Below are 13,221 nucleotides of genomic sequence, written 5' to 3' on the forward strand. Positions count from 1 at the left end.
CTGTGATCTCCTCCTTCCCACCTCCCATGGCCTCTGGGAGGAAACCAGAGCAGCCACTTACTTGGAGCTCGGCGCCAGTCGTAGGGGGCCCCCCGGACATCCTTGCCTCGTTCGTAGCCCCAGCTCACAAGGCTTTCCACCATGGTATGTAAATAGGAACCTATAGACAGAAATGCTTAGGTTTAGACAGAGTACAGCCGCTATCAGCCAGCTATACCACGCCTACCAAGGAGATTGTGACATCTACAGCCAGGAGATCCCCAGGAGAGCGCTCTACTGCTCTGTGCCCACATGGATCAGAGATGGTTCACAAGCCACCTCTTCAAACTAGCAGGGTTCCTCCCACTCTAGGAATCCCTCAGAACCTCCATCTCCATTCCCTAGGGGGCATGAGGAAGGGCTACATACCCACGCTGCTTTTGCTGGGGTCCAGGAACTCCATTGAGAAGGTGTCCCCAAAGCCAGGGACACGCACATCCACACCTTCGGGAAACTGGGTGGTGTGGGACGTTTGATTGTAGATCAGCCTGCCAGGAAGGGATACTGAGCCAGTGACCCAGAGGCAACACCAAAGTTGACATGTCCCAATACTGTCCTGGGCCCTGAGCCATATTCCCTTCCCATCCTCAAGTCTGGTCAGATGTATAGAGACCAAAAAGTAACAAAGCAAGTTTGTAAAGCATAGATCCAAGTTGTTGTTGTTGTTTAGTTGCTAAATCATGTCTGACTCTTTTGCAGCCCCATAGACTGTAGCCTGCCATGCTCCTCTGTCCATGGAATTTTTCAGGCAAGAATACTGGAGTAGGTTGCCATTTCCTTCTCCAGAGGATCTTCTTGACCCAGGGATCGAACCTGCGTCTCCTGCATTGGCAGGCAGATTCTTTACCACTGAGCCACCAGGGAAGCCCACAGATCTGAGTAAGCCCATCTAAATGAGGACCCCATCAAGGCTCACTCCAGAGACTGGCTCCAGAACCCATCGAGCAATATTCCTTTCTCCTCAATGTCACCCACATGAGAATGCACATTTTAGATCTTGTGGGGAGAGAGACCTGGCTGCCAGGCCTGGCTCTGCAATGAACATCACACTTTACCCCAAAACTCGAGCAGCCTAACTTTGCAGGCTCCCACCACTTCCTCTCCATGGATTCAGTTCCCACCATCCACCCTAACATGACCCAGGGCAAAGCAGATGATGAATGCAACACACAAAGAAACCTGACAGAGAAACCCTGAGCACCAGTGGCTGCTGTGTGAGCTGGTGGGCAAGGCCTGGAGAAATGATGGGGCCAGGGTGGTAGGAGACAGGAGGAGAGCCTTGTGCCAGGTCAGGACCTCTGCTCTAGCGTCCCCTGATAATAAGGAGGCAAAGGTGCCCGAGGAAACACAGGTTAGACCTGCAGTCCCCAGAGGTCCTGAGTCCCACCCACCCTTAGGGATCAGCCACAGAAAGCTGATAAGTACCCAACACTGGCTCAAATAAAAGTCCTGGGACCCACTCTCTCCAGGGTGATCTGGAGATCATCCCAATGGCCACTCAACAAAGTTCTAGAAGGCCAAAGCACTCTGGTCTGGATGCAAGTCCCAACAGGTCAGGGGCCCAAGAAAGGTAGACAAGCCCCTCTCAGGGTGAGTCTGCCCCTCCCGCTGGCATTACCTGAAACCATTACGTCTCCACCACAAAAATAGAAATGCAGATCAACATCCTAGAAATAGCCCTGATCACACAAGGAGGAGGAAAGAGTCAAGAAAGCTGGTGAAATAAACAACAGGGAAAGGCAGGACACCCAGAGAACTGGCTGGAACCAGGCAGTGTGCCTCCGAGGAAAACATTTTAATTTGTAAGATTCCATTCAGTTCAAATACTTACTGAACACCAATTATGTTTCAGGTTCTACAGCTTTAAAGATAAAAGAGACATAGTCCCTGCCTTCAGGGAGCTCAGTGTGCTCAGAATATGCTCAGGAACCCTGAGCTCAGAGAGACACAACTCTGGGTTGAATTCCAGTTTGCCATTTATTAGCTGAGTAACCCCAAACAATTTTGTAACCATTTTGAGCTTCCAGATTTCCTCATCTGTAACACAAGTTACAGCATTATTTCATAGGGTTGCTGTAAGACTCAATGAAAAAAAGTGGGGGAGGTGTTCCCTGGTGGTCTAGCAGCTAGGACTTAGCACTTTTACAGCTGGGGTCCGGGTTCAATCCATGATTGGGGAAATGAGATCACACAAGCCACACAATGCGACCAGAAAAAAAGAAAGACGGAAGAAAATACGTAAAATATATAGTGTCTATGTTCAATAACGAGTAATTCTCATCAGTGACTATCTTATAATGGGAAAAACATCCTAGAAAACTATGTTTGGCAGGCCAGGAATGCAAGTTAGAAGAGGCAGAAAGAGAGATTAAGAGCTCTGAGGGGTGGCAGGGAGACTTCACAAAGGAATCAGTCTCGGGGAGAGGGATGGTGGAGATTTGTTTGTTTGGCTGCACCACGTGGCATGTGAAATCTAGTTCTCTGACCACAGATCGAACCTGAGCCCCCTGCACTGGAAGTACAGAGTCTTAACTACTGGACCACCAGGGAAGTCCCAGGCTTGGGTTTTAAAGAGTGAATGGGAGAGAGTTGATCAGGCAAAGGGTGGAGAGAGAGATTCCAGAGTGAAAGAGCAAGTGGAAAGGAATCCCAGGAAAAACAAGCAGCTGGAAAAGCAGGCGTGACCAAGGCAGAGGCAAGGGAAGGGGTTGGGGTTGGGGGGCGAAGCAAGGCTGTGAATAGCAACTGGGGCCTAGAAACCACAAACAGGGCAAGAAGCACTGGAGAAGGGAAGGAGAGAAAGTTCTGGCTGGGAGGGCACAGAGGCAGTGCAGACCAGATTGGGGAAGGGAGAAAGGTCAGTGACCTGGAGGTCCCTTGAGGCACAGATGAGCTAGAAACAGGCTCTGGAGGCCTCTCTGGACTAGGTCAGGGAGCAGCACCCTGCTGTGCCCCAGCCCTCACCGGACATTGTCGATCCAACAGTCAATGATGACGGGCAGCAGCAGCTCCAGGTTCAGCCACAGTGTGAAGTAGTGATCCGTCCTCTTGGAGCAGACGTAGTGCACGACGGACGGCTTGTCCAGCTTTGCCTCCAGCTGGTTGCCCATGTCACCGGGCACTGCGGGGGGACACAGAGCATGAATGAGGCCCTGGGCCTGGCTGGATACCCAGCGGCCTTCTCCCCACAGCTGTCCCAGGCTGCAGAGCAGGTGACACTCAGCAGGGCCCTGTGGGGCTTCTGGACACAAAAGCCTTTCTGTGTCCACCATTTCTTTGGTTATGGGAAATAGGCTTCTTTCCGCCTCATGACCTCCCCGAGTTCCCAGGAGCAGATTCAAGCAGTAGTTAATTAGCAAAGGGAGGGGATGGGAGACCTGGGAGAAAAGTTAGTCAGAAGACAACCGTGCAGCCTTGGGGCAAGGCGCACACACAATATAGCTTTGAGCTATTTTTCAGATTTCAAAACCCCCTCCAGGTAGGAGAAGTTAACATGGTATGGATGGTATGCTGCCCACAGCAGAAGTGACAAGCACATTCAAGGGATTAGATCTGTTAGAGTGCCTGAAGAACTATGGACAGAGGTTAGTGACATTGTATAGGAGGCAGTGATCAAGAGCACCTCCAAGAAAAAGAAATGCAAAAAGGCAAAATGGTTGTCTGAGGAGGCCTTACAAAAGGCTGAGAAAGGAAAAGACTTGAAAGGTTAAAAAAAAAAAAAAAAAGGAAAGATATACCCATCCGACTGCTGTTGCTGCTACTGCTAAGTCGCTTCAGTTGTGTTCGACTCTGTGCAACCCCAGAGACGGCAGCCCACAAAGGCTCCGCCGTCCCTGGGATTCTCCAGGCAAGAACACTGGAATGGGTTGCCATTTCCTTCTCCAATGCATGAAAGTGAAAAGTGAAAGTGAAGTCGCTCAGTTGTGCCCGACTCTTAGCGATCCCATGGACTGCAGCCTACCAGGCTCCTCCATCCATGGGATTTTCCAGGCAAAAGTACTGGAGTGGGTTGCCATTGCCTTCTCCGACCCATCTGACTGCAGAGTTCCAAAGAATAGCAAGGAGAGATAAGAAAGCCTTCCTCAGTGATCAATGCAAAGAAATAGAGGAAAATAATAGAATGAGAAAGACTAGAAGCACAAGTTGGAATTAAGATTACTGGGAGAAATATCAATAACCTCAGATACGCAGATGACACCACCCTTATGGCAGAAAGTGAAGAGGAACTAAAAAGCCTCTTGATGAAAGTGAAAGAGGAGAGTGAAAAAGCTGGCTTAACTCTGAACATTCAGAAAACTAAGATCATGGCATCCGGTCCCATCACCTCATGGCAGATAGATAGGGAAACAATGGAAACAGTGACAGACTTTCTTTTCTTGGGCTCCAAAATCACTGCAGATGGTGACTGCAGCCATGAAATTAAAAAACACTTGCTCCTTGGAAGAAAAGTTAGGACCAACCTAGACAGCATATTCAAAAGCAGAGACATTACTTTGCCAACAAAGGTCCGTCCAGTCTTTCTGAAGAACCGACAAGATGATGGAAGTGGAACAGAAGAGGAAGCGGAGGCTCTGCCAGTTCACCTACTGCGGTGGCGTGGACCTCAACCAGCTGCTGGACATGGCCTATGAGCAGCTGATGCAGCTATACAGTATGTGCCAGCAGCGGGAGCTAAACCGAGGTAAGCGGAGGAAGCAGCACTGCTGCTGAATCGGCTACTCAAGGCCAAGAAAGATGCGCCGCCCATGGAGAACCTCCAGGTGGTGAAGACACACCTGCCACATAATCATCCTGCCCGAAATGGTGGGCGTCTACAACTGCAAGACCTTCAACCAGGTGGAAATCAAGCCTGAGATGATCAGCCACTACCTAGGAGAGTTTTCCATCACCTACAAGCCCGTGAAGCACGGCCAGCCTGGTATCGGGGCTACCCATTCCTCCCACTTCATCTCCCTCAAGTAAAGTAACCTGCTGGCCAATAAAAACAACAGCTGCTGCTGCTGCTAAGTCGTTTCAGTCGTGTCCGACTCTGTGCAGCCCCAGAGACGGCAGCCCACCAGGCACCCCCATCCCTGGGACTTTCCAGGCAAGAACACTGTAGTGGGTTGCCATTTCCTTCTCCAATGCACGAAAGTGAAAAGTCAAAGTGAAATCGCTCAGTCGTGTCCGACTCCTAGCGACCCCATGGAGTGCAGCCTACCAGGCGCCTCCGTCTATGGGATTTTCCAGGCAAGAGTACTGGAGTGGGTTGCCATTGCCTTCTCCAAGAAAGGCAGAGACTTCTCTTAAAAAAAAAAAAAAAGGTCCGTCTAGTCAAAGCTATAGTTTTCCCAATAGTCATGTATGGATGTGAGAGTTGCACTATAAAGAAAGCTGAGCACAGAAGAATTGATGCTTTTGAACTGTGGCATTGGAGAAGACTCTTGAGATTCCCTTGGACTGCAAGGAAATCCAACCAGTCCACCCTAAAGGAAATCAGTCCTGAATATTCATTGGAATGACTGATGCTGAAGCTGAAACTCCAGTACTTTGGCCACCTGATGGAAAGAACTGACTCATTGGAAAAGACTCTGATGCTGGGCAAGATTGAGGGCAGGAGGAGAAGGGGATGACAAAGGATGAGATGGTTGGATGTCATCACAGACTCCATGGACATGAGTTTGAGCAAGCTCCGGGAGTTGGTGACGGACAGGGAAGCCTAGGTGCTGCAGTCCATGGGGTCCCAAAGAGTCAGACACGGCTGAGACGGAACTGAACTGAACTGATGCTGTCCACAAGCATGTAGATGCCCACAGACTGGCTGGAACCAGAAGGTTGATGATCCTCCTTATCTCACCACCAACCCATCAGAAGAATATCTAGAAGAATGTTCACAAGCTGATTACACTCTCTTTGAATCTTAACTATAAGACTTATCACCCTCTCCAAGTTGGGACACACAGTTTTGAGGGCATGAGCCCACTGTGGCCCCCTTTGCCTGGCAAAGCAATAAAGCTATTCTTTTCTACTTCAACCAAACTTCTGTCTCCAAGATTTAATTCGGTGTCAGGGTACAGAGGCCAGCTACAGCTTCATTGACAGGGTCTTATACTCTGAAAGAAGGATCAAGAAACAGGACAGTGCACATGGCCACTTAACCAGTCAAAGCTAAATCCAAAGAAGGCACTCTGGGACAGGCTTGTGGAAGGGGACTATGAACAAAAAAGGTTGAGAGAAGCTGGCACCAGCCAGACTACCAAGGTCCTCAGACCTTACTAAAGGTCAGAGCCCAGCTGCTAAATCCTGCTACAGATTCCCGAGGGCAACTCATCTGGGGACCCCAGCACCTTGGCACACCTGGACCCTGGGTTGGAAATGGCTCTCCAGAAGCTACATACAGTTCCAGCTACAGCCCCATGGGGATGGGTGTGGCCAGGCTCCACTGATGACTTCTCTCTACCTGTTCAGTCTATACAGAGTCCTGTGTTACTGCTTTGCCAGGCAAAGGGGGCCACAGTGGGCTCATGCCCTCAAAACTGTGTGTTCCAACTTGAAGAGGGTGATAAGAAGTTTTATAGTAAAGGTTCAAAGACAGCGTGATCAGCTCGTGGACATTCTTCTGACGGGTTGGTGGTAAGATAAGGAGGATCATCAACCTGCTGGTTCCAGCCAGTCTGCAGGTGTCTACGTGCTTGTGGGCAGCATGCTGCTGCTGCTGCTAAGTCACTTCAGTCGTGTCCAACTCTGTGCGGCCCCAGAGACGGCAGCCCACCAGGCTCCCCCGTCCCTGGGACTCTCCAGGCAAGGACACTGGAGTGGGTTGCCATTTCCTTCTCCAATGCATGAAAGTGAAAAGTGAAAGAGAAGTCACTCAGTTATGTCCGACTCTTAGCGACCCTATGGAGTGCAGCCTACCAGGCTCCTTCGTCAATGGGATTTGCCAAGCAAGAGTACTGGAGTGGGTTGCCATTGCCTTCTCCGTGTGGGCAGCATACCGTCAACTTCTTGTGACACTCAAACCCACCCATCTCCATTCCTTCACCGACCCACCTTCAAGGCCCTTCTCTGTCCCAGTGACCTTTACCTTTTCTCCCAGTGACCTTTCAGACCTCAGTGCTCCCACATGTCACAAACATAGCCCCATGTAGGATCCATGATCACTAAGTGGACAACCAGTGTTTGCCTCTTGTGAGCATTCACTGGGCTCCAGCTGTGTACCCAGCCCTGCAGAGGACATGCCCTCCTTGGGCACTGACCTACAGTGTCCTCAGGGCAGCCACGGGAGGGAGGTATGGCACTGGCTCTTATCTCCCTTTGTGCTGTGGTACAGAAGTGGGGAGCATGACAGCCCCTAGATGACACGCCTGTGGACTAGACAGTGCAGTGGCGAAACCTTGGTCACTGTGTCCACCACAAAGGAAATATCTGAAAGAGGAAGTCACCAGATCTGCTCTGCCTGGATACCCTTTGCCTTGGTCAGGGCATGTGGTCTCTAAAAGCGTCTCTTCCTAGAACTAGGGAAAGAGCCATTCCCATGCCTTTCACCTCAAGTAACACTGGAAGACGTGGAAATAGCTTGCTACAGTTCCATCCCACTGCCCAGGGCCTTCTGTATCCCTCCTCTGGCCTCTACTTCCTCTATTACCAATTGGAGACCCACTCACGAAGACTGGTCACCCTTGGATGCTGATCCTCTGATGGCCAAGGTCAGCTCCCTGCTTTGTGCCAAGAAACAACTTGTCTGCTGCCCACCATGGGGTTTCCCAAGACTAATGTCAATAGCCTCATTCTCTGAGAAGCTAGGCAGGTTAGGATTCCAGTTGCTCTGTGTCTCTAGGTACACCCTGAGGCTCCTCTGCTGTGATGGAGGATAACTAAGAACTGAATGAATAAATGAGTCCATTTAGCACCAATCCAGGAGAAAGGGCCTAGGATCTGTCCAATCAGAGACCACATACTTCCCAACGCCACATTCTTCATACTCAGTAATCCATAAGTCCACACAATGCTCCTGGCAGGCCCCCAGGGTGATGTCCAGGTGACCCAACCAGTTTCGAGCCCTGACCATCCACTCTTACCCAACTCCATTATAGACAGCCTGCACTGCTCAGCTTTCTCCCTCTGATACATAGTTCCCTCTGCCTGGAACTCTCCTGGCCTCGGCTCCAGCTGTGTACTCCAGGAAACCTTTTCTGACCCTTAATGTGATGGATGGATTCTCTGTGTTTGCCTAGCACAGACCTTACCTCTGGGGATCATCCTGCAGACTTACAGAAGGCAAGGACAAATATGCCCAAACTCCATGGTGAACCTGGGCCCAGCATCCCCCAGGGAGCATGTCCTGGCCCAGAGCTCCTGGTGAAGGACCCCTGGGATCACACTGCCTGCCAACCCCAGCTCTTCATGGGAATTATGGCTTGAATGAGGCATCCAAAGCCCCCAAGACAGAGATCTCATCCCTGAGATCTCATCCCAGAGATCTCAACCCACCACAAGGAAATACTGCTGGCTTCTGTACAGTTCCCTGGGCTAGAAGCGAGGAGGAGATAAGACTGGGAGCTTGCCTAGCCCCAACACAGCACAGTCCAAGTAGGTCTGACAGGGGTAAGGGTGCCATACAACATCTGTTCATAGCAAGGGTCTCAACCCTTCCCTCCACCTGTATCCATCCTCAGATTCCCTTGGGCCTCCTCCCTCAGGCCCAAGGCCACATATTTGATAAGTTAGGGGAAAGCCCTGGCAGCAGGCTAGGAGAGTAATCCTTCCTCAAAGAGCTTACTTTCAGTAATGCCCCCTCTAAATGTGTCGGGCTGGAAGGGTTGAGGGAGACAGCCTACTAGCCAAGCCCAAGTCAACGCTGAAGCCCCTGGGGGCCAACTTCGAGGGCACTCTACCGCCTACCCTCAGAAGTAGGGTAAAAAAGCCTCGATCTTTCCAGCTAAAAAATGGGGATAAGGAGAGGCGAAGCTTGGAAATGAGACGACCCCGCGGACTGATGTATAAACACGCGATAACCCTCCCACTTAGCCCCACGTTCTACAGAGAAAGGTGACAAGAGTTTGACCACACCCGCGCCCAGCACAGCGGGAAGGGGACGGACCGACCCAGGTGACAACACAGTCATACGCTCCCCCACCTCGTGCTTAGAGGAGATGCAGACAGCCCCGCCTGCACCCCATCCAGCCGGACGCACGAACGAACGGACCCACAACTGGACGCGCGCCTCACCCAGCACCACCGGTGGCCGACTTCCAGCCGGGAACGCCGGATCTGCGAGCATCAGGAGGAACAAGAGGCCACCCGTGAGCAGGGTGGAGCGGTAGAGGCAGAGGCAACCCATGGCAGGGACCGCAGCTCCTAGTCAGAGGGGCGGACTCAGCTCTCGGGTCTCGTGCCTAGGCCCGGCTGGCAGCGACGTTCTTAACCCCGCCGCTCGCAGCCTTCACAGCAGCCGGGCCAATCAGGGCCCGCCTCCTGCAAACGTCCAGCCAATAGGAACTAGCCGCTAGGGTAGTCCTTCCCAGTCGGAGCTCACCGCCCCGCCCCTACCCATCCCTGGCCAACTCCATTAACCGCGCTGCACGCCGAGCGCATCGATCGATAAAGGCTCAGCCCTGCTTTCGCGCTCGCTCTCAGTGATTCTCACCCAACCCGCCTCTGCTGGGTACCCAGCCCAGCCCTCCGCATCTTAAGTCTGCGATGAGCAGTTCTTATCCCTGATTCCTGGCGCTTCCCTGATCTAGGATGCGCTGGGCCGAGTGGGAATTCAGGGTACAAAACTCAGTAGCTCGCCGCTGCTGAGCTACCGGGTCAAGCCTGAGGAAGAAGAGGATAAGTGAACCTCGGGCTGTTCTTGAGCCGGAGGAAACTGACCAAGACCTTTGTTCAACTCCCGAAGCGATTCTTGGCACCATTCCCCGAGAGCACCTGAGTTCAGGTAACATTGACCCAAGGACCCACCTGCCATCTGCCTGGGGTAAAGCCAGGTCAGCGTGTTTCGCTTCCCAGTGAGAGTTCAGCCCGCCTGTTTCTGGTTCTGGAGTGTGGAATCACCCTCTCACCCCCATCCGTGGCCAGTTTGTTCGCCGGGTTAAGAGTGGGCTTGAACCTCAACCCTGCGCCAGCCCAAAGGCGAGTTCCCCTGATGTTCCTCCACCATTGTCACCCCACGCAAACCGGGCATCCAAAGAGGACACAGGTTCTCTATGGAATGGTGGTGGGGGCGGGGTGGTGGTGGCAGGGACAGGTAGCAAATAGAGTGGGCAAAGGTTTGACAGCCAGTAATATTCTGGGACCTGGCATTACTTTGGAATAGAGAACCAGCATGTTTGGAGAGGAGCTCTTGACCCTTCACACATCCCTTTCTTGAGAGCCAGTCAACACCCTGGTCATTCCTGGCTGATTCTGAGACCTCTTCCTGCCCCTTCCTCCCTCCTTCTCTCCCTCCCTTTCTTTCTCTTAGTCAGTGGCTGATAGTTTCTAACCTTCTGGAGTGACCCTCAATGAATCTACTCACCACCTTGGCCTGCCCCTCCCATGTGCTTTTAGTGAAACACATTTGTGGTTGGGATACCCTCCTCTCTTAAGGTCCAACTATCTTCCACCTCAGACCCTGGCCCAGGAACCCCCTTCCAAAACCCTTCCTCACCTCCATCCCAGACCCCAGCAGAGTGGCTGCTGAGGACTGATATGGTGCAGATCCAGTATGGGTGACCATACTAGGCAGATGTCTAGAGCCAAGGGTCAAGTGGGGACAAGGTGGAGATCAGGACAGCCTGGGCTGCCTTGGATTCTGATCAGTCTAAATGCCTTGTCAGCCCAGTGGGCTCAGGTGCCTATGGGCCCCTCAGAAGGTGGCCCTGTCCTTGAGAGTGTTTCCCTGCTGGCCCCCTCCCATAGGCCCTGAAGATGATAGAGCCATGACCACTGGAGGAGGGGGTGCCAAGGTCTAGTCAGTAATAAACCAGTGCAGGCACTGTGGAGAGGGGCCAAAGGGTGAGGGTCCCCCATTTTTAACATGATCCCCTGGGCTGCCGGAGAAGGCAATGGCACCCCACTCCAGTACTCTTGCCTGGAAAATCCCATGGATGGAGGAGCCTGGTAGGCTGTAGTCGATGGGGTCGCTAAGAGTCTGACACGACTGAGCGACTTCACTTTCACTTTTCACTTTCATGCATTGGAGAAGGAAATGGCAACCCATTCCAGTGTTCTTGCCTGGAGAATCCCAGGGAAGGGGGAGCCTGGTGAGCTTCCATCTATGGGGTCGCACAGAGTCAGACACGACTGAAGCGACTTAGCAGCCTGGGCTGCAGACCTCTAGATACCTCCTTGACTTTCAGACGCACAACTACGTGGTCAGGTCACCAAATTTTCCCAGCTCTACTCTCCCAAAGCCAGATTACCCGCATCTCCCTAGCAGCCTCCTTACTTATGTCCCAGTTTATGCCCTTATTCCTGTGGCATTAAACATTAAATCAGATCACATTGAGACTTCCCTGGCAGTCCGGTAGTTAAGATTCTGTGCTTCCACTGCAGGGGGGCACAGGTTCGATCCCTGGTCTGGGAACTAAGAATTCTCAGGGGAGGTAAGTGACCTGGGAGGCGATGTTAAGGGCTTCTCCTTTCACCTAGACTATTTATTCTAGGGTGAAGTCTCCAATGCCGGCAGCTCCTCCCTACTCCGCAACACCAGGTTCCGTCGATGGAATCAGTACGCCCTCTGGTGGGTACTCAGCGGATATTCGCGGAGCAAATGCATGGAAATGGAAACTCCAGGGAACCCAGTGCGCTAGCTATTCTGGAGGCTTGCTAGAATAGGTAAGAAAGGGTCGCAGCTGGCCCAGCTGGGGGCCGCTGGCCGTTGAGGGTGGGGATGGGCCTGGGCTGGCGACTCTGGATCGCCACGATGGACCCCAGGCAAGCGCTCAGCCTCAAATCCTCCGACACCGGAATGTTTCCTGGGAGTGAGGAGAGTGATTTTACACCATTTAAAGACGATTTACTCGTCTTGGAGTTCCACGAGAAAAGCCACACTCCTCAGGTGATGAACCCCACTCTGTATCTGCTCAGACCTTCACGTACCTGCAGCTGGAGCGCCCACTGCCTTAGTGGCAGGCTTCCAAGCGCTGCAGTGAGGACGGGATTCCGCTAGCTTGCGGGCAGGCTCACCGGACCACGTTGCTTTTCCTGAATACCCAAAGTACTGTTTGGAAAAGGAATCTGGCTGTGCCGTTGGAGCCTCGCTGATGTCTCTCGCGTATCTTATCTCTGATTCATTCATTCGTGACTTGTGAACACTAGCTAAGAGCAGAGTGAGGATGGGGGACATTTATCAGTGAAATACAGAAATCTCAAACCACAGTGGGTACCCTTGCTACAGAGGGAGGTGCCTTGAGGGGAAAATCTGGAGGGAGAGCAGGGGTTAGCTAGGGCAAGGGCGGGTTGGAAGGAGAGGAAAGGGCACAGATGAGACTCTAGTACAAAGGTCCTGTGGTCACAGGGAAGGTTACTTTTAATGGAATATGGGAAGAGCGCTTAGTCAACCATTCATTCATTCTTGAGTTACTACTATGTGCCCAGCAGATCCAGTGATAGATTTTGGATAAGCCTTTCCTCAAGGATATTCTCATGGGGCTGGGTTGCAGTGGGGGATGGATAGGGGATGGATGGTGGGGTAGGGAGACAATAAATCGTGTTAGGAGTTGTTTTAGTGGTGGCAGAAGACATGAGAGCCAGTTGGGGGACAGGAATGTGGGTTGTTTAGTATTAATGGGGTGATCTGGGAGGACCATCTGAAAATGAGTAAGGGAGCTCAGCAAAGCAGGGGAACCAATGTAGTTTTAACAAATTTTAGTTTTTCAAGAGTCCTAACATCAGGAATTATCATTTGGGGGATAAGGGGTGGACAGGTGCGCGGGTATCTGGGGGAGCCGTCCCATGCTTGGGTTTACTACTCCTCAAGGATCTGTACACTTATGAATGCATCTCCAATGGAAATGCGCTCAGGATGGCTAGAGGTACCAAGGGGTTACCTCGAGCGGGAGGCTTCCCCAGGAACCTGACGTTGAGACCTACCTGCGCTGAATGATGAATAAAAAAGGACCTAGCGCGATGGGAATACCAGACCACCTGACCTGCCTCTTGAGAAACCTGTATGCAGGTCAGGAAGCAACAGTTAGAACTGGACATGGAACAACAGACTGT

The 13,221-nt window shown here is 52.0% G+C and overlaps 1 protein-coding gene and 1 pseudogene across 1 annotated transcript in view; one reads left to right on the forward strand and one right to left on the reverse strand.

Moving 5' to 3' along the window:
- Window positions 1-9,481, reverse strand: part of PLA2G15 (phospholipase A2, group XV) — a 15,634-nt gene extending 6,153 nt beyond the window's left edge. The window contains exons 1-4 of the mRNA XM_010850987.1: window positions 9,247-9,481; window positions 3,004-3,160; window positions 409-527; window positions 62-160 (exon numbers count right to left, since the gene is read on the reverse strand). Of these exons, the coding sequence (XP_010849289.1) occupies window positions 62-160; window positions 409-527; window positions 3,004-3,160; window positions 9,247-9,358 (487 nt within the window). The 5' untranslated portion in view covers window positions 9,359-9,481. The remainder of the gene's footprint in view (window positions 1-61; window positions 161-408; window positions 528-3,003; window positions 3,161-9,246) is intronic.
- On the forward strand, window positions 4,514-5,072 carry LOC104996668 (annotated as a pseudogene).
- Window positions 9,482-13,221: the final 3,740 nt, after the last annotated feature.

This window comes from Bison bison, unplaced genomic scaffold (genome assembly GCF_000754665.1).
Source record: "Bison bison bison isolate TAMUID 2011002044 unplaced genomic scaffold, Bison_UMD1.0 scf7180017864297, whole genome shotgun sequence".
Lineage (NCBI taxonomy): Eukaryota > Metazoa > Chordata > Mammalia > Artiodactyla > Bovidae > Bison > Bison bison.